The 27,338-nt window shown below is 37.4% G+C and overlaps 1 protein-coding gene and 1 long non-coding RNA gene across 3 annotated transcripts in view; one reads left to right on the forward strand and one right to left on the reverse strand.

Annotated features, from left to right (window-relative positions):
- Positions 1 to 27,338, forward strand: part of LOC129035329 (uncharacterized) — a 307,216-nt gene that overhangs the window by 252,060 nt on the left and 27,818 nt on the right. The gene's annotated exons all lie outside the window — the stretch shown is intronic.
- DCHS2 (dachsous cadherin-related 2) overlaps positions 1 to 27,338 on the reverse strand; it is a 259,479-nt gene that overhangs the window by 3,365 nt on the left and 228,776 nt on the right. For both annotated transcript variants that reach the window (XM_063664223.1, XM_054485608.2), the window contains 5 exons: positions 22,120 to 22,331; positions 18,076 to 18,227; positions 5,323 to 5,453; positions 2,839 to 3,125; positions 1,469 to 1,601 (listed from right to left, as the gene is read on the reverse strand). In XM_063664223.1, the coding sequence (XP_063520293.1) occupies positions 1,469 to 1,601; positions 2,839 to 3,125; positions 5,323 to 5,453; positions 18,076 to 18,227; positions 22,120 to 22,331 (915 nt within the window). The remainder of the gene's footprint in view (positions 1 to 1,468; positions 1,602 to 2,838; positions 3,126 to 5,322; positions 5,454 to 18,075; positions 18,228 to 22,119; positions 22,332 to 27,338) is intronic.

Here is a 27,338-nt window from a genome sequence, read left to right on the forward strand (position 1 = left end):
AATATGTGTGTTAAAACATTTTTAAGATAAATATGTCTTAAGGATGGTCACTAAGAAAGAATACAGAATGCTGACATTTAAATGCCATGTTTCAGTTAGAGTCTCACCATGAACTAAATCAGCCATCATTTAATGTTTTAAAAATATTTGAATCAATAGCTTAGTGCGTTTAATGTTTTAAACATTGCATTTAATATTTTCAACATTGCCTTTAATGTTTTAAACATTGCATTTAATGTTTTAAATTAAACATTTAATGTTTTAAAAATATTTGAATTAATAGCTCAGTGCAAAATTTGTCAATAGCACATGTCAAGTAAAAGTGTTGCTAAGGATTGAGTGCTCAGAAGAACTGCCTTGCACACTGTGATTTGCTGTGGCCAGGGTGGCAGTTGCCATCATCTGAGACTAGAGAAAGAGAGACAGAGAGAGAGAGAGAGAGAGAGAGAGAAAAGACGGTGGGGTGGTGAGGTGGGGATACAGAGAGAAGAATAGAAAAGCCAAATTCGTGATATGTTTGTAATCATGCAGTAATCGTTCATCCACAGGCAGCATGATACAGGACGTAATTCTCCATTTACAACACCCGGTGGGCTTCATGCTGGTATTTTGGGACTAAATTCCCCTTTCAGGTAATCCCAAGGTTAATTTTTCAATGAATTCTCACTTGTGAAATGATACAATGGTGGATAGAGATGGGGAACACAGAGTGTGATGTCTCCCAGGCCCTGTTATTTTCTAGTATGCTCTGCTAGGGACATTGTTTTGCTAATTATTCATCTTCATAAAATTTAGCTTTTAAATTAAATTAAATGTCCACTCACTGTTCAACTTTCTCTATATACTGTTTAATTGAATGTAGAATCACTTGCCTGAAGGCATTTCACAACCACGAATGTCTTGGTCTCTGATAAAAAGACAAAAGCCTTGGGAAGCATCAAATAAACCAAAACACCACAGTGGTTTCTAGTTGGTAGAGATGCTTAAATAATTTTCTTTTTAAAATTATTCTTGTGCTTATTGAACATATAATGCTATTACTGATTTTTTTAACTTGGCTTGGGAAAAAAGCATCCAAACTCTAGTCATATGAAATCATCAGCACTATCTTAATCCCTTCAACATCATTTTGATTCTTGCTGAATCCTGGGATAATTGCCTGAACTGGGCTTGGTTGGACGGATGTAACTGGGTGTTTATTATACTGGGGTCTCTGAATTTGTGAGCATTTACCAGCATTTAAACAGTGACATTTGCTTTCCAGCCACTGAGATGTTGGAGAAGAGAAATAACACTGGCATTTGCTACTGCAGCACTTGATGTGAAGAGTAATGAAACAGTCGTGCTTATAATTCCGTGGGGGGTGGGGAGGTGGGGAACTTTTATAGAGGCATTTAGAAAGGGTTATTTCAGGTTTCTACTTTGAAAACCAAACCTATGAGCACTAATGCAACTATAAATAACTCACCATTCTTAGGATCAATGGAGAATTCCTTAGAAGAGGATAGAATTCTGTAAGAAATGTTCTCATTGCTTTCTAAGTCTGTGGCTGACAGAGTCAGCACTGAATACCCCACAGGTATTGATTCAGGAACTGTGACCTGAGGGAAAAAGAGAAAAATAGGGACATCACGCTTAAAGGCTGAAGGTATTTTCACAAACAGGGACAGAACATGAGGTCATTTGATTCATTTTGATTATGGAAACCATACAATACAACCTGACTTTGTTAGACATACTAATTTATGGAATTGACATATTAAAAAGATTGTGTGAATAGTCCCTGGATTCAGAAAAAAAGGTGTTGTTTTGTTTTGTTTTGTTTGAGATGCAATCTTGCTCTGTTGCCCAGGCTGGAGTGCAGTGGCTTGGTCTTAGCTCACTGCATCCTCTGCCTCCCAGGTTCAAGCAATTCTCCTGCCTCAGCTTCCCATGTAGCTGGGACTACAGGTGCCTGTCACCACACCAGGCTAATTTTTGTAATTTTAGTAGAGATGGGGTTTCACCATGTTGGCCAGGCTGGTCTTGAACTCCTGATCTCAGGTGATCTGCCCACCTCAGCCTCCCAAAGCGCTGGGATTACAGGCATGAGCCACCACGCCTGGCCAGAAAAATATGTTTTAAAAATAATTTTATTCAGTTTTTTTTTACTATGAAAAAAAGTTCTTCTAAACTATTTCTATGTGGCAGAGAATAGTTAATACATTCGCTAATATATTATTCCATTACATGCATGGCGTAATTCAAGCAAGCCTTCACAGGGGATCATTACTTAGGTTACCCTCCCCTTGTGTTTACACTTAAATCTTGCATTTGCTACATTCAAAAGTTCTGGAGTCCATTTGCAAGTATTGAGTTGAATGCTATCCTGGACCTTACTTCTATAAACATATACTATGCTCTAAAAGCTAAAATTTCCACTTTATAGTTTTGTTCGTGATTTTTTTTCTGTAAAATTTTAATCAATGCATTCCAAAAATATGCCTATGAAAGAAAGAATTTTCCCAAATTAACTGCAGATAATGCAAACAATCTTATCAGTGGTTTTGCAAATATTAGGCAGGTTCCAATTGTCATGACAAACTGGACTACAACCTCTAAAAACTAAAAAAAAAAACAAACAAAACATATGTAGTAAACTAAACCGAATGAGACATTCATTTCCATATGTACTTATAGACTCCGTGATATTAAGTGTAAAACTCTCAGCGTTAACTTAGGCACTAAAAACAGTGAATGCTGTCTATCTGAATTAGTCTATCGGAAATGGAAGACTTACATTATTCTCTATTCTTTCTAGTTTTGGCTTTGGTTTCAGCATCACTTTAAGCCCTTTACCTGATAGAAATCTTGAGAAAACACTGGTGGATTATCATTGACATCCAGCACACGAACTACGAGTGCTCCCTCTGTGTGGTGCACCGAATCAGAGATTTGGATGAGCAGCTTGTATTCAGACATTTCTTCAAAATCCAATGTTTTCACCAACACCACCACTCCAGTGTTCTGATCAATAGCAAACTTGGTTCCAGGATTACTCTCTTTGGCAAAACTGAATATGAAAGCTGAATTCAAATCCACATCATGAACTGACACATGAGTCACAATTACACCAGGCAAAGAATCTGAAATAGTCATGACCAGTGTCAGTCTCCATTAAAATTCATCCTTTGAAATACATTTCTTTAGTAGTTCCATCCAAGTATTTTTATTCTAAGTCCAATATGATTTGCTCTTTCTTGGCTTGATTTCTCATACAAAGTTCATTATGCACTGAACAAAAACTCTGAAGAATTTATGAGACCAATAAAAGTGAACATTTACCACTGAGTAGGGAATTGAGGAGGTAGGGTATATTCAATTTTTATATTACATTATTTTCATTATATGCTTACAACACAATTCCAGTACCAAGAAACATTCTAAGCCACTTATTTATAATATACAGTTTCTATATCAAAATCATATCTTCATGGGGGATATGAATGGGATGAAGGGTATTACTCAGGGACATTAATACAAAACATGGCATTTTCAAAAATAGGCCAGGTTTAAATATTTGGCCACTAATGTTCGAATTAGATACTTATTTCCTTATATTTATTTTTGTACAATTATTTATTTTGGAGTGGTGCACACACTGCTTCCTTTTCTTAAATCTGACTCTCAAAATTATTAAGACTATAGAAAAACAAAGTCTACATAGTACTAGTGAGGAAAGCAAATCTCAAATATTATTCACCAAAAAATTACAAAATAGATGAAATGTTCAGTGCCTCACTCACCACATATGTTCTCTAGCCTAAACAGCCCATGAAAGGGACTTTGTTTTTAAGCTCACAGATATGGTACAGCTAGAAAGAATATGCCAAGATGCTCAGAATAGTTCCATTGTATATGAAACCCATAATTTTCCATTTTCAAGCTTGAACACTCTCGATGTGCACCAACCACACCGTACCCTATTCAGTATGTTTTGATTTATGTAGTTTCTTCTTGTGATATATTTATATTAGGCCCATTGCTATATATTTTTTTTTTGCTTCCCCAGAAATATAATTTTATTTATTTTATTTTTTTAGCTTTAATTTACATCTTTATTATATTATAAATAAAGTTGTACATTTTTTCATATGAATTCTCTTTGCTAATTTTTCTACTGGATTATTTTCTAGTTCTTTGTATTAAGAGGAACTTAGCCCTTTGTGAAGTATACAAATAAGTTTTACTAGTCTGTTTCTCTTTTAACTTTGTTTGATTTTTCCCCCTATACAGAATTTTATTTTTATGTCCTAAAATCCAGCAACCCAGTATGCTATTAAAGGACTTCACCAATCCTGGATTATGTAAAAAATAATTACCCTACGCCCATTGCTATATTTTAACATTAATTGCATGTGCTGAAAAATAGAACCTTCAATAAAATCAAATGAAAATATATCAAATATGCAAAAGGCAAAACTAGAGAATTTATTTTATTTGTAGGCTGTAATATTTGTAGATATCTCTATGCATAGACATGTCTGGAATATTTCCCTCTGTGAAAGGTTATGGTTGTACTTTGTTTAGAAAGTGAACATGATAAAATGTTAGAGACATTTTAGGAATTAATGTAGTATCACAAGTGAAGTAGAGAGGCAAATGAGGGATCACCATTATTTTCATCTTCAACTATAAAGACTTAGGTTATGTTTCACCAGCGTAGCCGTTGACCATGGACAACTTTGGGTCCACAGACTATGGGACCACTGTGTAACCCACAGACCCAAATAATGAAGATTAACCAGCATCTCACTTAAAAATTTCTAGTTTCAACCTCTACCATTAGTGTGGTACAAACATTGAAGATAAGGTTATTCTGGGAAAAATGATGGCTTTGTGCAATAAACATCTAATTCACTTCACTAATTAGTTGTTATTCGTATCCTGAAAAGACTGACAGTTATGAATGTTGATTCTTCTTAGACGAGGTTCACGATGGTTATCACAGTCAACAAAATATGCTTCTTCATAGAGTAGATATAATTTGTAAGAAATGTCTGCATTATAAACAGATACTATAAGGGATGATGGTTGGAGCATGGGGACTTGGCCTTCAGCTGATCTGAGTGCAAATCTCAGCTTTGACATTTTACTCCTTTGACATTTAATATTTAACTTATGATCATCCATTTTTTATTCTGCAAAATGAAGACAAAAATGATCTAGTTTGCATGGTTGTTGAGGATTAGCACTCATGTTAATACAGTGTCTGGCTAAAGAAAATAGTAAATGAGATTATACAAGTTAATCAAAACCACTATGCCAAATTGTCACACTTACCTTCTGTAATTTCCACTGCTTCAGAGGGGAGAAAAGCTGGGGCATTGTCATTTATATCAGTCACCTGTACCTTGATTATAGTCGTATTAGAAAGCCTGGGCATCCCTTTATCTGTGGCTTGGACAATCAAGCTGGTTTAGAAAAAGAATCAAAGAATGTGATTCATCATCCAGGAATTAGAAAAACAACATAAATATCAAATATCTAGTTGAAAATTTTAAAATGAGCTGACTAGCTACTTTTATTTCTCTCTTGGATTTTCTAAATGGCATCATTTAAAATGTGTTTCATAAGAATGGTACTCTGAAATTTATTTATTTTTGGCATGTTCAGAGAACCAAATCCAGCAAGCTGCCAGGGATCATGAGGCATTAATGTCAAAATGGACCATTTCAGAGAGCCAGACTGTAAAATTCAATCCTGTCCTGTGAAGAATAATCTTAAAAAATAGAAACACCAATACCTGTACTTTGGATATGTAGATGTCTCCACCTTGCCATGCCATGGTCTGGATATTGCTACATATTTCCATCTTACTGAACCAACAAAAGATGTAGCCACTAAAAGATTGCTTTGTACTGATATTTTTGGATCCAAATAGCAAATCAATCGAAATGCTAGAATTAAGACAGGACACCGCTATGATGAACGCACTTACAGAAGATGCATGATTGGCTAGGATTGTGAAATAGAGGTAAAAGTCCATGATCTGAAAGAATTTACATAGAGTAATTTAATCTCTCTTGGGTGATGCTACAATGAGCTTCTCCATCAAACAAACTACAAACCTTGTTACTGTCTTCAACTTCTCCCTTTCTCTCACTACCCTTCCAATGTTCAACTAATTATGTGTCTTATCAGTATTACCTCCTGGATGTCACTTGGATTAGTGTCCCCAGCCATTTCACTCCTACCTTCAGAGCCCTCGTGTATGGTAATCAGCACATTTTGCTTTGTCTGGGAGTGAAGAATTTCCTGGGACATGAGACTTGCAGTGTTTTTAAAACCAAGATACTCCAGGCAAACTGGACATAGGACTTTCAGTGCTACATCCACTAAAGTCCCAGGCATACCCGGACAAGCCAGTCCCGTGTAGCCTCAGCCCCTCACCATTTTTACCTGGAATGCTTTATATGTATTGTATCTTTTCTCACCAGGAGTACCTGATAAATTACCAACCTCCCTACTGTGAGTCTCCTCTTGTTCCATCCACCCTCTATATTGCGCTCAGTTGCTCTAACTAAGATCCTAATTTAAAAACCTGACCTCCCTATTTAAAACCCTTCTTTAGCTCTCCATGTCTGTAAGAGGTTATCCAAACCCCTGAACATGTTCACATAAACTTTTTTGTTCTTGCTTTTACATGGAATCCCAGCCCTTACACCTTCTTGGGTTTTCAAAGCTCACATCTCTGCGAAGTTGTCATGGACCTTTCATTTGATTTAAGTGCACTTTTATGTATTCGCATAGCACCCTGTACATTCTTCTGCCATAGCAATCATCACTCTTTTTTCTTAATAACATATTTGTCTGCCTCTTCTGTAAGTTTCTTATGGGCAGGGAGCTGCCTTATTTGCTTTTTTTAGTAAGTATTGAATGTTGGTTTCTCAAGATTTCCCCCAGGTTATACATATATTATATAACAGAGCTGGGATGCAGGCTCATGTGTTGGTCAACTGGAAACCTGTGCTTCATAATACTTGTTGAACATGCTTCTCTTATTGTGTATATATCACATTCTAATGTATAATTATTGGCTTATTTTTCACTCCCCTCTAAACATGATGAAGGCTAGGAGGGTGGCTGAGTAATAAAATGAGTTATTAATTAGAAGATGCTCTTTATTTCAGAAGTGGAATTAGTCTCAGCTAGTTGTGGGAACCACCTTTTAAGAAACTATGTCTTGAAAGTTGATACACTTTCACTTTGTTTTCATTGTTAGCTCACTTGATGAATGTTCTTTCTCTTTCCAATCCTAAATTTAAAAATGACATGAAATAAACATCAACTCCTTCTTGGTTCGAATTCCACTTAATATTAAATCATCAGGGCTTATCTACTATTCATGAAGAACACAGGCTGCCTTCTGCATTATCAGAGTTGGAATATTAGTAGAACAACCACCTGAATCTCACATTTCTGGAGCCTAACTTCTGGAATAATTATATGCTGAAAGTTTATTTTGTTAGTATGAATGTCAGTCAGATACATATGGAAATATTTTACCAAAAATAATCAACTCATACTGCTTTCTCCCCTGCTGCTTGCCCCTTCCAATGTCATCTAAAGTCTCAGCGAAGACATCAAAGTTAAGTTTCTATCAACTCTTCTACTGTAGCCATAATTACTGTTATTTTCACAATGTTACAACTTCAGGCATCCTACATAATGTCTTGTCAGATTAAAAAGAAGTGAGATTCTTTGATATGGAGAGAAATATGTTGTTTAGCATCAAAATAAATGGGAAAGGAAAAGATTTCTCAATGACTTGAAGAACAAATAAAAAAATACGAAGGTAGATGTGCAGATATTCTGTACACAACCTCTGTAAGACTTCAAGCCATCTATGATGGCTCTTTCGCAGTTGTGAAACTGTTGGTTGTAGCCAGTCCAACTCACTCCATGTTCCACAACTGTCGCCCTGATTACTATTATCACTAGAGACAATAAATGAAACTGATCAGATTTAGAACAGGCCCATTCTAAGCCTTTTAAATTCAGAGCATTTTTTTCTATTCTATCAACCATGGGAAGCTTCTTTTACCATGTTAAACTTTAAATAAGGCCTTTGACCAGGAAGGATCTTTTTGACTGTCTTAACAAGTACTAAACTTCTTGGTAGAGGATTTTTCAAAACTCTCAATTATATCTTAAACATCTAGCAGGAATTTTCTATTCCTTCTGAAATTCTGAAAAAAATTAAAATATCAGCCACCAGCAGAAATAACTATGAAAAGAAAAACTATGATTTCTGGTTAAAGACAGCAACCTGACTACACTGGTTTTATCTTCTCTTCCTCTCAAGATTCTTCTAAAATGATATCAGAAACCTTTTATAATAAGTTATAAAATGAATGAGAAATATCATAATAAGTTATGAAATGAATGAGAAATATCAACAATTTCTGGAAGATACAGGCAGATTGAAAAGTGGTTGCAGATGAGTGGGCCAAAGGAAATCAGAGATTAAAATCCACTCAGAATGTACAACATCAAGAGTGGATCCCACTGAAAACTGTAAATCTGAGTGATAATGATGTGTCAGTGTAGCTTCATCAAATGTAACAAATGCACCACTCTGGTGGGGATTTTGATAACGGGGGAGGCTGTGCATGTGTGTGGGCAGAGATATACAGGAAATCTCTGCACCGTCTCCCAATTTTGCTGTGGACCTAAAACCACTTTAAAAGAAGTCTTTTAAAATGCATTCAGAGGAGCATAAAGATACGTGAGGAGCAGAGCTGCTCCCAGGTCACCAAGGAGAGGCTCAAGACATGGCAAAAATTGCAGTGAGGTATTGAGATAAAAATAGGAAGAATATTTTAAATTCAGATTATTTAAATAGAAAGATTATTTATGTTATTTTAAATACAGGGTAGTTATGTCCCTCTTGCCCATTACTCTGCATTCTCAGCCAAAGAATGCCTTTGATTCATACTTGGGGTTAGTAATATTGAAAGACCTTCTCTGGAGAACTGAAAGTCCCCTCCCAGAGAAGAGTGAACTCCATATACTGCCATTTGTATGTCATCCTGAAAAATAGTCGACTTCCCCTGTGGTTCATCTGAAAGTGAAGTGCACTAGTCAAGTCCCTCTAGCCCACTCAGAGGTTCTAATGACTTTGACATTGCCTCACTTATACCTAAGAATCAACACTTATTTACAGAAAGCCTTCAGCATGAAAAAGAGAGCTCAATATAGACAAATTAAAAAAAAGGGACCCAGGGGAACAGATATTGAAAGGAACAAAAGAAAATTTAAAACAATTCTAATTAATACCTTGGAGAGATATCAGAAGACAACATGTGCATAAAACAAGAGTTGGATATTATTTAAAAAGTCAAACATCAAAGAAGAGCTTTTAGAAGTAAAAACAAATATATAACATCGTCTCCATTTTTAATTAGAAAATAAGAAATTTTAGAAGATTAAAATTCAGGAAATATCTTCCCAGAATAAAACAACAAAAACTAAACCCACACACAAACAGTAAATGGAAAGTAGGAAATAAAATATAACTAACAAAGAATCCATCTAGGCAATCCAATACCTAATTGAATAGGATTCAGGAAAACGAAACAGGGCAAAACAACAAAACAAAACTAAAAAAAGGGGAGGAAATTTTCAATGAATTTCCTCCCCTTTTCAATAATACAAGAAAATTAAAAGAAACATGTCTTTTTATTAAAAGGGAACACTGAATGCACAGCACAAGGAGAAACCCACATCAAAATATGTACTCATATTTTAAAATATTATGGATGATAAGTATAACCTATAAATTTCTAGAGAGAGAGAAAAATTATACAAAGTAAAAGAATCAGAATGGCGGCCAGAAAGGCACAGTGGCTCATGCCTTTAATCCCAGCACTTTGGGAGGCTGAGGCAGGTGGATCATAAGGTCAGGAGTTCGAGACCAGCCTGGCCAATTTGGTGAAACCCCATCTCTACTAAAAATATAAAAATTAGCTGGGTGTGGTAGCGGGTGCCTGTAACCCCAGCTACTCAGGAGGCTGAGGCAGGAGAGTCGCTTGAACCCGGGAGGCAGAGGTTGCACTGAGCCAAGATCACACCACTCCAGCCTGGGCGAAGAGCAAGACTCTGTCTCAAAAAAAAAAAAAAAAAAAATGAATTAGAATGGCACCAGACTTGTTAATAGCAACACTGGGTTTCAGAGAATAACACAGCAGTGCCTTCAAAGTTCTAAAAGATACTTTCAACTTCTGTATTGTCCATTGCATATATTACATGAAAGAGTAGAATAAAGACATTTTCAGACATGCAAAGGCTCAGATAATTTACTTCTCTGGCACCTTTTCCTGCAAACCTATCGGAAGAGAAAGACATGGGATCTGGAAGTGCTGGCCTGACCTAGGAGAGCTATAAACCAAAGTTATGGGATCTCAGCCTTGCAATAGGTTTATTAACCCAAACTGTTCATGCTAGATGGAGAGGGCATAAAGCAGTAGGAACCAGGTCCTCATGAAAAAAGAGGGCTTGATAGAATATTTGATGAAAGGCAGTTAGAGGAAAAATTAGATGCAGATAACAGAGCTTATGGGATATTTACAAGGAATTAAGTGCATAGATATAGCCAATTGGGCAATCAAGAAAGAAACTGGGGGCTTGAGGAGTAGTGATAAAAGTAAAAAAATCATATAATATGATCTGACCATGAAGTAAACATGAATATATTCATATAATATAAACACTAATTACTGATTAAATGAAAAACAGTGATATGAATATAGAAAGAGTTGGAGTGTGAGAAAGTAAGGATTTTACACCTATATCTATTATAACAGGAAGTTAAGAGATAAGGTTTAAAGTTACAAATTATTACATACTTGTATTTATAATATCAGAGAAAATCAGTTAATAGTGTGTTTCTGGAGGGCTTTAGCCTTCAGAGAGGTGAGGCAGTGGTTGCTGACTTTCATCTACACTCTATACACTATTTGATTTTTTAAAAAATTTATATATTGCTTTGATAATAATAAAAGTCAAATTAAGAAAATATGCTTAGATCAAAATATTTAATCTTTATGTATCTATTGAATACTTTTCTGCCTAAACAGGCTCTATCCTAAGCAAAAAGAAGAAAGCCGGAGGCACCATATTACCTGACTTCAAACTGTACTATAAGGCTACAGTAATCAAAATAGCATGGTACTAGTATAAATGCAAACACACAGACTGACAGAACAGAATAGAAAACTTAGAAATAGAACCACACACCTACAACCATTCAATCTTTGACAAAGCCAGCAAAAACAAGCAATGAGGAAAGCACTCCCTATTCAATAAGTGGTACTGGGATAACTGGCTAACCAGATGCAGAAGAATGAAACTAGATCCTTACATTTTACCATATACAAAAATTGACTGAAGATGAATTGAAGATTTAAATATAAGACCTCAAGCTATAGAAATCCTAGAAGAAAACCTAAGAAATACCCTTCTTGAAATTGGCCCTGGCAAGAAATTTTTGGCTAAGTCCTCAAAAGCAATTGTAACAAAAAACAAAAATTGACAAATGGGATCTAATTAAACTAAAGAGCTTCTGCACAATAAAAGAAATAATCAACAGAGTAAAGAGACAACCTACAGAATGAGAGAAAATATTCACTAATTATGCATCTGGCAAAGGTCTAATATCCAGAATCTACAAGGAACTTAAATCAACAAGCAAAAACCAAATAATCCCATTAAAAAATGGGCAAAGGACATGAGCAGACACTTTTCAAAGAAAGACATAGAAGCAGCCAACAAACATAAAAAAATGCTCATCATCACTAATCATCAGAGAAATACAAATCAAAACATAATGAGATACCAGTCAGAATGGCTATTATTAAAAAGTCAGAAAACAACAGATGCTGGTGAGATTGTGAAGAAAAGGGAACATTAATACATTGTTGGGAATGTAAAATAGTTCAGCCACTGTGGAAAGCAGTTTGGAGATCCCTCAAAGAACTTACCACAAAGTACCATTGGACCCAGCAATCCTATTGCTGGGTATATTCCCAAAGGAAGGTAGATCATTATAGCAAAAAGATACATACATTTATATGTTCATCACCACGCTATTCACAATAGCAAAAAGGCAACCTAGGTGCCTGTTAATGGTGGATTGGATAAGGAAAATGTGATCTATGCAGCCATAAAAAAGAATGAAATCATGTCTTTTGCAGAAACATGGATAGAGCTGGAGGCTATAATCCTAAACAAATTAACACATAAACAAAAAACCAAAATAGCTCATGTTCTCACTTACAAATGGGAGCTAAACATTGAGCACACATGGACATAAACATGGGAATAATGGACACTGTGAACTGCTGAGGGGGAGGGAGGGAGGGGGCACGGGTTGAAAAACTACCTGAGTACTGTGCTCACTACGTGGTACAATACACCTCTGTAACAAACCTGCACACATGTCTCCTGTATCTAAAATAAAATTTGAAATTAAATAAATAAAAATAAACTATACGAGAGGATTGCACAGGTAATATGCAAATACTATGCCATTTTATATAAGAAATGTGAGCATCCATAGATTTTTGTATGGGGGAGTGGGAGGGATGCAGTGGAGAATCCCACAACCAATACCTCATGGATACTGAGAGATGACTGTATTTTTAGTGATTCTAATGCAAACACATTTTGAAGTCTTCTTTCATTCAGCCCAACCTCTCCCCTTGGTCTCCATGACATTATCTTTTTCTAGATCTTTCTATTCCCTAAATATATTTTGCAGTTCCTATTTATCGGCCGAATCCTGAGGTGGTGATAAGTCACCACTCCTCAATTCTCATTTTACGTATTCTCCCTAGGTAATTCATTTTACACATTTTCCCTGGATGAATCTCAAATCCATATCTTAAGTGAAGACCCCTACCCTGAGTTACAGATTATTATTTTCAATTGCCAAAAGGGTATCTTCACTTTTGTCCTTGTATTGGTCCTTTCACCTCAAAATACCCAGAATAAAAAAATCATAATCTCCATCTGTTCCTCTCCCTTCCTTTCCTAAGCAGAAATTTCAGGACCATTCTATCTCTTTTCTTGCTCAATAAATTCAATTGGTGATCAAGTTCCTATGGATTCCATATTTGAATCAACATTTTAGTATGTACCTTCCTTCTGTCCGCACTGCACCATCCATGTAACAGACTTTTCATTGCTGCAGTCTAGCTCAGCTTGTTGGCCTAAGCTAGTTCTGTCTCTTGCAGTGCATCCATTACGAGGTGTCTTTAGAAATAAAGATACAAACATTCGTTCAACTGCTTACAGTTGTATGTAGTTCACGGAATAATGTTTAGTTTCCACTATGAGACACAGAAAGTCTTTCAAAACTTGCCTGCTGCCTCTTTTATTACCCCACACTTAGTTGCTTCTTTGGTGTGCTGTACCACTTGCTACTTCCAAACATACCAAACACTTTCACGTTCCCATGCCTTTGGCCCCAAATCCTTTTTATTCCCTTTTTCTCAGGGCATCAATAGACTGGGATTCCAATCCCAGCTTTTCTTTTCATGAATTGTGTATTTTGAAAAAGATAATTAACATCTCAGTCCATTTCCTACGTTGCCTGTAAAATTGTTTTCTCCCACAGTCATAATGAGCATTCAATGGGGAATACGCTGAGTTTAGCATTGCTCCTGAAAATAACTGCTTGCCTTGAATATTTATTTATTTTGTAAATGTACATGCATATGCTTTTAAGATTCATTCACATCATAAGATAAGCCCTGCAATCATTCACATTGGCTAGAATCATGTTCTACCGTGTACTAGTTTTGGATTCTTGGCCAAACCACTTTACCTCTCTGAGTTCCCATTTCTTTATTTTATAAGTCATGTCTATTACAAGAATTCAATTAGATAATTAATAAATGTGAAGCAGGAGTTCCATAAATGGCAACTATTGTGATTATTAATGTGCCTTCTGCCATATATTTTACTAGGACTTGATTTTCTTTTTCTTTTTTTGAGACAAAAAGTCTTACTCTTGTTGCCCAGGCTGGAGTGAGTGGTGCGATCTCAGCTCACTGCAATCTCCACCTTCCGGGTTCAAGCGATTCTCCTGCCTCAGCCTCCCGAGTAGCTGGGATTACAGGAGCCCGCCACCATGCCCAGCTAATTTTTGAACTTTTAGTTGAGACGGGATTTTGCCATGTTGGCCAGGCTGGTGTCGAACGCCTGACCTCAGGTGATCTGCCCACCTCAGCCTCCCAAAGTGCTAGGATTACAGGCATGAGTCACTGCACCCAGCCAGGACTCGATTTTCAAACTCCTTGAGAACAAGGGCTGTTACATTTGTCTTTGTGTCCCCAGCTTCATGCTTGATAAATAGCTTTTTATATATTCATAAACATTAGACAGAAATTAATGCCTATTTTATAATTTGTCATCGAATTTCCACTGGATTTTCTTCTATGTGGCTTAATATGAAAACTAAAAATTATTTAACACATTCATATTTAGTAGAATCATGACTGACACTATCTCCCTTTTTCCATTTTATGTTTTAATTTGTTATTATTTTAAAAAATGTATCACTAATTAAAGGTTAAATTGCCCAAGTCTTGGAAATTGAAGAGTATAATAGGAAATCTTTTCTTTTTCAATTTTTAATTTTTGTGGGTACATAGTAGGTATATACATTTATGGGTTACATGAGATATTTTGATACAGGCATGCAATGTGTAATAATTACATCAGGGTAAATGGAGTATCCATCACCTCAAGCATTTATCCTTTGTGTTACAAACAATCCAAATCTTTTAGTTATTTATTTTTAGTTATAATCTTTTTGTTATTTTTAAATGTATAGTTAAATTTTTGACTATAGTTACCCTTTTGTACCAGCAAATACTGGGTCTTATTCATTCATTCCAACTATATTTTGTAACCTTTAACCATCCCCACTTCCCCTCAATCCTCCCTGACCCTTCCCAGCCTCTGGTAACCATCCTTCTACTCCCTATCTGCTTGAGTTCATTTGTTGTAATTTTTAGCTCCCACAAATAAGTGAGAACATGTGATGTTTGTATTTCACTTAACATAATGACTTCCGGTTCCATCCATGTTGTTGCAAGTGACTGGATCTCATTCTTCTTTTTTTTTAATAGCTAAATAATACTCCATTGTGTATATGTATCCCATTTTCTTTATCCATTCACCTGTTAACGGACACTTAGGTTGCTTCCAAATCTCGGCTATTGTGAATATTACTGCAATAAATTGTCAATATAGTGATTTTTTTTTGGTGGGTATACACCTAGGAGCAGAAATGCTAGATTGTATGGTAGCTCTATTTTTTTGAGGAAATGTTTTATATTTTAAAACAAAGGGCTGGAATTGGGATACTTTCCTCGATCAGACAAAATAGCAATACTTCAAAAGTAAAAAGCTGAAAGCTAAATGAGACTGTTTCCAAAATATTCACTAAAGGTGTGGCAGACTAGGGAAAATCCTCCTTTATTTCTTATTGCCTTCAATATCAAGAAAAGCACTAAAGGATAGAAGCCACGCCACAGCAGGTGTTGTGGGGTGGGGGTGGGGGGCGGGTTGTGGGGAGAGCCCAGGGAGGCAGGAGGTTTAAAATAATTCCTTGCCTTGGTGATGCTTGGGAGGGAGAGAGAGAAAAAAAAAGAGAGAGAGAGAGAGAGAGTGTGTGTGTGTGTGTGTGTGTGTGTGTGTGTGTGTGTGTGTTGTTACCTGTGTGTATCTCTCTGTGGCAGTGTGTAGGGGGTTCATCTTTTCTCAGTTCTTGCTTCTTCAAGCCTAGAGTTAAATTCTTCATGGGGATGGGAGAGAGTCACTTTTTAATGCTGGGACCAATTTAATATTGTGAACATAGAAACCATGACGCAAATAGGAAAAAGTTGAAAGAAATTAGATTTAATTGTTAATTAGGTTCCATTGAGTAAGAAGAACACTGTAACAGAAAGTCCTTAAAATCAGAAAATGCTTAGTTCTTAGAACTTGGCAGACCTTTAATAATTCCTGAATTTGTAATCACTCAATTAGATTGAGATGTATCTGCAGTCATCCATGGAAGAGGAGAAAAGTTTCATGCTTAAACAATTAGTATAGAAACAATGTAGCAGGGAATAGGTTTTAATATATCTAAACAATAAGTACCAATAGCTATTATGCTAAAATATTATTTTAAAATTTATAATAGTTAATACAGGATAAAGTCTTAAACTTTTAAAATACTTTTGAAGTATATTAAACAAAAAACTAAACATTTAAATTTTTAGCATTGGGAGGTTTTCCAGAGGGTAATTAATCCAATATATCCAGTAAGATATTCCAATTTAATCAGCTCTCATTGCTCAACCACATGCACATATTATAATTTTTTCATAAAACATAAAAGTAGTCTGGTGTAGAAGCATAGTGACACTCACTGTCTTTGGTATACTGTACCTGTGTTTTCCTTAAATAGGACGTCTGCTTTGGAGCCCTACAGTGGAAAGAGTGTGGCTTAGAAGCAGAATACTTAAGTGCAAGTTCACGTTTGAACCTCAAATTATCCTATGACCCTGAGCAAGCCACTGTATTTCTGTTGCCTTATCAGCAAATAAGAAAATGCCCACCTTAACATCCTCATGAGGTGCTTGCGAGGATTAAATAGAATACAGTATGAGCAACGCATTTTGGAAAAACCCAAAAATACAACATCTATCTAAAGCATGCTAAAATGTTCAGTAAGAGAGCTAAGCCTCTCTTGGACCACAGGCTGCCTGATTGCTTCTCCAGAGACAAATAAGGTGAACAGTTTCTTATATTTTCTTCCAGAAGCATTCTCAATATGCGGGTGTGCTTTTACTCAAACAGACATGCTGGATGAGCACAGTAGTGGGTCTCGTTACTGCCTTCACTTAGTCACATATCCTAGAGCTCCATCCTCATCGGCACATAGAGTTATGCCTCTTTCTTTTGCAAAATCAGCTTCATGGTATTTCATAGTATTCTATTCCAGGGTTTTGTTAATTCTTTAAGCAGTCCTCACTCATGGATATTTTAGAATTCTTAAGAGTCTTTTGCTGGCTGGGTGCAGTGGCTCATGCCTGTAATCCCAGCACTTTGGAAGGCCAAGACAGGTGGATCACTTGAGGTCAGGAGTTTGAGACCAGCCTGGCCAATATGGTGGAACCCCATCTCTACTGAAAATACAAAAATTAACCACGCATGGTGGCAGGTGGCTGTAATCCCAGCCACTTGGGAGGCTGAGGCAGGAGAATTGCTTGAATCCAGGAGACAGAGGCTGCAGTGAACTGAGATTGTGCCACTACACTCCAGTCTGGGTAACAGAATAAGACTCTGTCTCAGAAAAGGAAAAAAAAAAGCCTTTTGCTTCCACAAATTGTGATGCCATAACTATCTCTCTGTATAAGTCTAGTCTTTTGTAGCACTGATTTTTTTAAACGCCAAGAAAACTTAAACACTATTATTATTTCCTTCATTGAATTCTGTATAAGGCTGGCATATCTTAGATTCTAGGCACAAAGTTTTAATGTTAAATGTATGCTTTTAATAATATCTTTTCTACTAGAACACAGAACTGCAACAGCACCTTGAAGACAGCGTTGTACTTTCACATTCAAGAATAAAGAATCAAAAAGCAAGGTATCCCTCAGCCTTCACCGTTTTTAAAAAACAATAACAACAAACACCTGCAGAGGGCTCTCTAGTTCATTAGACATCTCACAAACATTATCTTTTTAGTGTCCCCCATTTAGTGCTTAATAGCATCACAAATTCATAAAATCTTAGAACTAGAAGGGACCTTAAAGTTTTGCTATTTTAATCACTTTTTCCAAATACAAATAATTGCTGAGACTATTTTTAATATCAAAAAGAGTGGATCAAAGAGAATATCAACAAATTGGATCAAAGGGATAACACATTTTATTACAACTAAGCTTACGTAACAGGAAGTTACGAACAAAACAGCAATGTTGTCAGTAAGCAGGCAGAATAAATGGAGCCAATGGATCTGAACCCTGGACCAACCTGTAGGAGCTGGTGAGCTCGTAATCTAGAATCGCTTTTGTTGTTATCACACCACTCAGTGCATCAATCTGGAATGCTTCTTCTTGGTTGCCAGAGAGAATAGAATACTCAATCAGGCCGTTCAAACCGCTGTCCAGGTCGGTAGCAAAAACCTGTGAGGAACCAACTGTTTCATTAGATAAGATTTATTCTGCAATATGGGTTCAGTCTGTTTTTCAGAGACATGCATTAAGAGAGAATCACAGCTTGTCAAACATATTTTAAAAACAATGATTAAACGAAATACCAACAGGCAACTGAAGCTTACATTTAACTTTATGATAAACTGAGTGATGGGGAAATTCTTCATCCAAAGAATTTCCAAATAGCTCTCAGTAGACATGGTACATGTTTTTGAGGTATAATTTTGTGCAGTGAGAAGAAATATTTTTAAAAACATCTAAGTTGCTTGAATAAGAGAGTTCCAATAGTGTATATGAATTCATGCTAGCACAAGTAAAGGAAAAAAATGTTATGGGAAATCTCCACATAGTGAGTGATAATTTTTTTCACTTGCTCTTTTTTTTCTGCTTAAAGAATTACCTATAAAATTGGCCAGGTATGAATTTTTTTATATTGTATTTAAAGTTTTATTTTATTTTATTTTATTTTTGAGATAGAGTCTGGCTCTGTCACCCAGGGTGGAGTGCAGTGATGTGATTCATGGTTCACTGCAGCCTCAGCCTGCTGGGCTTAAGTGATCCTCACACTTTAGCCTCCCAAGTAGCATGCACCACCACGCCCAGCTAATTTTTGTATTTTTTTGTAGAGATGGGGTTTTCCCATTTTGCCCAGGCTGGTCTTGAACTCCTAGGCTCAAGCGATCCACCTGCATCGGCCTCCCAAAGTGCTGGGATAACAGGTGTGAGCCACTGTGGCTGGCCCTAAAGTTTCATTTTAAAGGGATCACTAAATAAGTGAAACAAAACCTGGATTTAGTGCTAAGAAATGTAGATCCTGATCATGTATTTGATGAGTTATCAAAGTTGTGTTGAGGATAAAACAGAAGTTTTACATCATTCTCCATCATTTTGCAATAAACTTTAATCACTAAACCAATTATGTTACTGGATTCGATATCTTGATTAAGAACTAGTTGACAAATTAATTAATTACTTTTTACTTGTTTATATCTTCTATGCCCCTGAGCCTTAGTCTTAGCTCATGTCCCCTGTCATCTCTCTCCTGGGCTACTATACTGATGAATGTCCCAGTGGGTTTTCATTCTAATTTCCTGCCATCTCAATTTATCCTTCACTTTGCTGCCAGAGTTCTCAGGGGACCCTGAGTGACCCAGGTGCAGTATCCAGGCGCTCATCAGACAGGGGACAGCTCTTGGGACTGAAAGGCTGCAATATGCAGTTTCCTTTGGGATCACCAAGAAGAGAAACCAGTCTGCATCAAAGTCCACTGTATCCCTTGGAGCTGTACATTTAAAAGTGCTACAGAAGCACTTTGGGAGGCCGAGGCGGGTGGATTATGAGGTTAAGAGATCAAGACCATCCTGGCCAACATGGTGAAACCCCATCTCCACTAAAAATACAAAAATTAGCTGGGCATGGTGGCACACACCTGTAGTCCCAGCTACTCAGGAGGCTGAGGCAGGAGAATTGCTTGTACCTGGGAGGCGGAGGTTGCAGTGAGCCGAGATCGTGCCCCCCCACTCCAGCCTGGCGACAGAGCAAGACTTCGTCTCAAAAAAAAAAAAAAAAAAAAGTGCTACAGAGAATATCTCTGGATGGTCTATCAGCTACGGTTCTAGGGTACTGGCAACACATCTTAACTAGGGCTAACCAAACCGGGGAGAGATGTATCAGAAAGACAGTGCCCAGTGAATACAAGAGCCTGAGCAGCTCTCTAGGGAATGTAAAGCACAGCTTCTTTGAGTTGTGGTCATCAAGATGAATTGGCTGTAATTTGTCTCTGTCTTGGTGTCCCTTCACCCAAGATTCAAATTTCAGGGAGAGAAAGTCTGTGTGACTGAGAGAAGCAAGGCAGTTCACCACACCTTTGGCGGGATGGGAGTGGGAAGCAGGTCAATATCTTGACGACAACCCCACCAGGACTGCATCGACAGAGGGTCAGACCCTCAAAGGAAGTTTGTGGGGCTGTAACCAAAGGAAGGCATTGAGCAGTGTGGGGGCAAAAACCAGGAAGCAACCACCACAACTGGTATGAGTTCCAGAGCCTCTGCCATTTCTAATTTTCTGAACAAGACACAGCAGAATGGTAGTGCTAGCTTCCTGGGAACTCAATGATTGAAAAATGGAAAGAAAAAAGTTCATTCTATCTGTCCCTGACTCAGCCTTCTACAATTCTGCCATAATTTGAAGTGCTGGTGGGTCAGGCTCTCTCTCATTCAGTGCACCCGGGCTTTATATGGGTCTTTGCCTTCACTTATTTCACACTGAGCAATTTAGCTCCATCCCAGTTAGCATGTGGGACAGAGAAATGAAACGATGCAGGGCCCCAGTGTGGGGATCCTCTTGTGACAATGTGGCATTGGAGGCATCTGTCATCCCCACTGATCAGCCTCACTGGGCAGGGATGATAAAGACTGGAAAAGTAAATGTCCTCACTTTCTTCTGAAACATCTGAGTCACGGCTGAAACCAGGGTAAAGACACAGCACATCTGGAACAGGCTGGTGACTAGAGCAATCAGGCTGGTATAATACAAAATACCTCTGCAGTCATAGCCTAGGGGATCCCAGATATCCTGGACGGAGTGTAGGGGCACAGAGCTAAAACTCCAAGGCAGCTGAGACTCTGTTGGTCTTGTTTTCACCAACAGCAGGGATATGTGCATCAGAAACTGGAATTGCAGTAAAAGAAAGGCTTTTTTTTTTTTTTTTTTGAAACTGAGTTTTGCTCTTATTGCCCAGGCTGGAGTGCAATGGCATGATCTCAGCTCACTGCAACTTCTGCCTTCCGGGTTCAAGCAATTCTCCTGCCTCAGCCTCCCCAGTAGCTGGGACTACAGGTACCCACCACCACACCAGGATAGTTTTTGTATTTTTAGTAGAGATGGGGTTTCACCATGTTGGTCAGACTAGTCTCGAACTCCTGACCTCAGGTGATCCACCTGCCTTGGCCTCCCAAAGTGCTGAGATTACAGTTGTGAGTCACTGCAGGGTCTTTTTATACAATGAGGTGAAGGTGTCTGCACAGTAAAGAACTGTTGCAGGTTTTGTCCAGAAAATATGCTGGCATGCCATGTAAACGCCTTACACCACCTAGCCCAGAGAAAAAGGGGTGTAATAAGCATGAAGTGCTGACCACAGCCATGACATTCCAGGGGCCAAAAGGAATGACCCTCCCTGTGGCTAACTTTGCCTGGAAGTTGGATTTATACTCATTTCCTTTCCAAAGTCACGGGAGGTTAGAGATTTCCTAATGCCCAGCTTCATGACTACAAAAACTCAATTCAGTCGTGGAGGGAAAGACGAAACAAACACTTGTCCTGAGGCAGGTGGAGAAAGTATCAAGGATGAGTGGGTTTTACAGTATGAACAAAACTGCCCTGTGAATGGATGCCTCTCCAGGACTTGGGGCCTTTTACTGAGATGGGGCTAGTCCTGAAAGCAGATCCGTCCACATGCCTGTTCACCTTGAAGACTTAGTGTAAATATCACTATTCTGTGAAGTCTTATACTTTTCCTCCAGGAGGAGGCTGTGTCTCCTCTTTTCACTCATTACACTAAATGCATACTTCTATTGCATTAATAAATGCATACTTCTAGTGCTCAACAGTGCTCCTAGAGAAAGCAGGTGTCAGTAACTGAGCACTGAATAAATAAAGAGGAAGAGACAGTGCAAGAATTTCAGATTTTCTTTAAGGTTTCATCCCATCTATAAAATGTACATGCCCTGGAAAGACTGTTGGACCACAGGGCTTGGAAATTTTGATGTACATTGACTTGTAATAATTCTCTCTCTCTCTCTCTCTCTCTCTCTCTCTCACACACACACACACACACACACACACACAAATGTATTTCTGTTACCTGTATGACATGAGCATTGTAGAGTTGGCCTTCAGACACTGATGCTTGGTAAACACTTTGTTCAAAGCATGGTGAATTATCATTCTCATCCTGTATCAAGACTGCTACTTTGCAATAGGCTCTATGCCCACTACTTTCAGCTAAAACGATGAGTTGTACCTCATTTCTGACTTCAAAATCAAGGAACTTGGGTTCTTTCACAGTGAGTTGTCCTATTTTTATTTCCAAGGAGAAAAAAAAGAAAATTATGTTGTAGTTATTCTTTTATTTTTTATTTTATTTATTTATTTAGTTAGTTAGTTTTGAGACAGAGTCTTGCACTATCGCCCAGGCTGGAGTGCAGTGGTGAAATCTCGGCTCACTGCAACCTCCACCTCCTGGGTTCAAGCGATTCTCCTGCCTCAGCCTCTTGAGTAGTTGGAGTTACAGGCACCCGCCACCATGCCCAGCCAATTTTTTGTATTTTTAGTAGAGACGGGGTTTCACCATGTTGGCCAGTCTGGTCTCGAGCTCCTGATCTCGTGATTCACCCGCCTTGGCCTCTGAAAGTGCTCGGATTATAGGCATGAGCCACAGCACCTGGCCGTAGTTATTCTTAAAATGACTCAAAGCATCTTTGCCTCATGTGCTCACAGCTCACCTGTCCCGCAGAAGCCTCCCATTGGCGAGCCTCCTTTCCCCACCAACCGGGGTCATTGTGAAAAGATTTGGGATCTTGCAGATGTTTGCAGGTTCAAATATGCAGAGAGAAAGAAACTATGAAATACCAAGACCTGGGAGCTATCTCTCTCCATATTTACCCCCTGGCCCTGTCTGGAAAGTCTATCTTTCAAATATATCTTCACTCCGGCCCCATTACTGCTGCCTTCCTTCAAGCCACCAGCACTTCCCACCTTGTCCCCTGCATTAGCCACAAAACTGGTCTCTCCCTAATCCAGTTTTCATTCTGAATTTAATAATAAAAAAAAAAGATGCTGTCGTTGTTCTGCATGAAACCCTTCCATGATCATAATATGCATCTGATCCTTGAATGCTTATTAAAGAGTCATCACGCATGCGGTTCCATCAGCCTGGAATGGCTCCCACAGCTATCCTTCCTCAGGGATTTTTCCAGATCACCATCCCTGTACCATCAGCCTCCCAAAAGTCTGTTACAAAGCCTCTGCATTTCCCAGCAGCTGCATCATCACTTTGTTCACCTTCACCTGTTTTTGTCCTATTATTCCTCTTGTTTATAAGCTCCATACACCATCTCTTACGTACCATCATATCTCCAATGTCTGGCTCAGGGTCTGCCCTCCAGAAGGCACACAGTAATACTTTTATGCCCGCATATAAAAGGCAGATCCAGGTTAGGGAAGCAGATTTTTGAGGGTGATGCCATGCTCTAGTTTCCCCCACCCCTGGCAAATTAAGAAACTTACTCTTTTAACATAATTTCCTTGTCTAGTTTTTACTGTTTTTTCCTCCACTTTACAACAAAATTTCCGACTCAATGTATTATTTTTATTTACTTGGCTTTCACTGTCAGCAAGTCCATCAAATAGAGAGTTGCTGAATGAACACTAATTTGGAGTTAGAGAAACCTGAAACCAGGCATAAATCCCAGGCCTAGAAATTTAATTTAGGTCAATTACCTGGCTCCACCACCTCCTAACTTTGTGACCTGGACAAGTTATGCAGTTGACGTAAAGCTGAGTCTCCTTTTCTATATAAAATGGGATGTTAACAATGACTTCAAAGAGTGGCTGTGAGGAGCAGGTGACATAATGCATATTTGGAATGTCTCTTTGTAGTAACATGTAGATTCCACGATGTGTTACTCGTGTTTGTCTGCCCCTCATCATCACATATGGATTTAATATCTCTGTGAACTCTGAATTTAGAAAGAGAACATTTAATAGCCATAAACTACTAGAAGTTCGATCCTCTGGTGAAAGAATCTGTACTGTTTCCGGAACTATGGCCTGGGAGCTGCAGTTTTTATTGCTGTATCTGAATCAGCTTCCCCAGATAACCTAGTCCAAGAAGCTTTAGGTCATCTGGCACCTACTTGAATTCTAGTGGGAGGCATATCCTGTTCAAATATTCTATCTTTGTTATTGGGTGTTTTGGGGGAGATTTTGTAGCTTATATTCTGTTAGAAAAAAAACAATATATTATATATTAACTCACTATACTACCAAATTTAAAATTTCATAAACTCAGTATCATTTTTTGATATCAAATTTAGTTATCAATTTAGTACTAGAACCAAACTACTTCACAAACCACAGTCCGTTGTGACCAACAACCCTGGCAGAAAATTTAGAGTAGCTCTAACTTTGGCCCCTGGAGAATAATTAAGTTGCCTTTTGATATGCTGGTGATGAAACTAGGTGGTCTTCAGAAACCTCCCTGAAACAAAGGCTGATTCCCACACCCCAAAATGTCACCAGAGCCTGAGTCTGAGGTGGGTCCACAGCTCTCACCTAGATCTCTTGTCTCCACCAAACAGAGCACTTGCCTGGCTATCATGTTCTGTTACTGTTTGTAAAGGAAAAATAGAATAGAAATGCAACACTAAATTGCCCATGTCACTGAGTAGAAAGTGTGCCAATTATAGTGCAGATCAAAGTCGATTTTTAATAAAAGGCTTGTGTTTAGGCTTTGATAATTGGAATTTTGCACTTGGAATGGATCGACGGTTCTAATGCTTTCCTTGCATGGTTTTTATTTTTGGGGTAATAACTGTCATATGCTGTGAAAGTCGTGCAAGTAGAAAAGACAATAACCAGTCTGTGGGATGATTCAAGGCTGCTAGATCCACGTTTTTCCTTGGATAATACATGTGTAGTTTTCACAAAGACATCAAGCGTGTACTGTCATCAGTGAGAGGAAAGTACTACTGGACTCTGTCTAATGGTATACGCAGAAACTAACACCTTCCTTAGAGTAAGAAGCCTCACAAATACTAACTTCATGTTCTTGCTTATATGTTAATGTGCCAGTTATGTAATAACTTGAGAAAAAAATGGTAGTAACATTTTCTTCTAAAAAATACGTACGTTGTATAGCTTTTGGCAAAGTTATGAAATACACATCCAAATGAGATTAAGATTCATCAAATGCTACATGCTTGATAACATACTCAGGTTACTTCCATCCATCAGTTATATACTGTGTACATGCATTTGTACAAACCAAAGCAGAATGTGATAAATATTTATGTTATTCAGTAGCTTTCAAACCCTCTCCTACTTAAACAATGTCTTTGAAACATTGAAAGTTTGATCAGTTTTGTTTTGCGCCACTCTAATAAATACTAAAATGAATGCTGCCATCTGTTATTTACATAAAAAACCTTAGTCAAGCTCTAAAATTGCTGCTGGTTTAGACAGTGAGAAATACATGTTTTTACACTAAAGTGGTATGAAGTTTAAATACAGAGTCAACTTGGTTTGTGACTATAGAACAGAGGGTAAACTGGCACAAATTGCCAGAAAACAGAGTTCTCATCAGAGATCTGTCTAATGACAACTTATTAAACTAATTACTAATAAAATGGTTTTCTCATACTTTTATTCTTAAGTTACTATAATCTTAGAGATAAATATTATTGATTTATTATACATATCAGTCTCACCTTTTAAGTGGTGTATGTTTAAAATACATACATTCAGAAAACCTATACAATTAGATACAATTTTAATGATAATTTGTCAAAGGCAGCATAAAAGATGCATTTAATATCATAATTAAAGTTTTAAAAAAGCTTTCTTGACAGCAGTATGGTAAACTATATACTTGACCAATCTTCATGATAAAAACAACTAAAATGCATGATAAATTATATATATAATACATATATATGCATAGACATATATGTGTATGTATTACAATGCATTATTGAGTTGGTACAGTTGTAAGAATTCTACAGAGGACAAAACAGAAATGAAGACAGAAATCCTGAGTGGTTAGTAAGTACTAACAGCTCATTTTTGTTCCAAAGATTTCTACCACAACCTTCCATCTTACTATTCATTTCTGATAGTTGCATGGAGTGTGGAAAATAAGGTGAGAACCCACAAAAGGTGAAGGGGCTAATAGGAAAAACTAGCATAGAGCTGGAAATCTAAAGGCTACATATATTCCAAATCAGTGGCCATTATTGAAAAAAAAAAGAAACAAAACTGAAACTGAAGCAGAATTAGCAATGTGGACATAACTGAAATTTGCTGAAGTGTTTCAAATTGTGTAGATATTAAAGAACAAACTCATGAATACAATCCACAGATGGAATGCAGCATCAAAGTCACCCGTATGATCACAGAAGGATTACAATCTGCAGCAACAGTGATGAGTTAAAAAGAAAGAGACTACAACTTCTAATTACAACGTTCTTCCAAAAGGTTTTGGCCAAAAAACCACCAGAAGCTTGACTTTTTTTTTTTTTTAACCTTGGTGTTGATTGAAAGGGAGAAAAAAAATCTTCCGTATTAGTTTAAGCCTGAATTTATGGTAGCTATACTATCATAATTATACACATTTAAAACTCTTAGGAATTAAATTTAAACTAGCTTCTCCCTGATGATTCTCCAGGTGAATTGCAGAAAAGGAAGCAAATCCTCTTTTAAGGGCATAAATTCAACTGAGGCTTCAAAGAATCGTCAAAGAGCTTTCAAGGATAATGAGTAGCTCATAGTCTACAACCACTAAAATCATAGAGAAACAAGGCACCATAAATGACAGCAAGCAAACCCATAGACAACAGAACCAAACATCAAAGATTTCAGATGCAGGAATTGTTGGGCACATAATTATTATATATGTTTAAATACATTAAAAACCCTTGGAAATATGAGCAAGGAACAAGAGGCTATTTTTCAAAAGACAAAGAAGAGTTGAAAAAGAACTCAACAGAACTTCTGGAAATGAAAAATACAATTCCCCAGAATGAAGAGAAAGACAGATGAAAAATATGAAAAAGAGATGTAGCAGAGAGTCACATAGCCCAATATTTGTCTAATTGGAGTTCCAAGAAAAGATACAAATGAATGGTGTTTAGATCAACAGCTGGCTTCTTAATGCAACAATGGGATGCCAGAAGCCAGTAGAATAATATCTTACTATGATGAGATAAAATAACTGTGAGTCTAGAATTACAAGACCAGCAAAAGTATTTTAAAAGCATGGATTAAATAACTACATTTTTTAACTACCTGAATCTGAGAGAGCTT

This window comes from Pongo pygmaeus, chromosome 3 (assembly GCF_028885625.2).
Source record: "Pongo pygmaeus isolate AG05252 chromosome 3, NHGRI_mPonPyg2-v2.0_pri, whole genome shotgun sequence".
NCBI classification, from domain to species: Eukaryota; Metazoa; Chordata; class Mammalia; order Primates; family Hominidae; genus Pongo; species Pongo pygmaeus.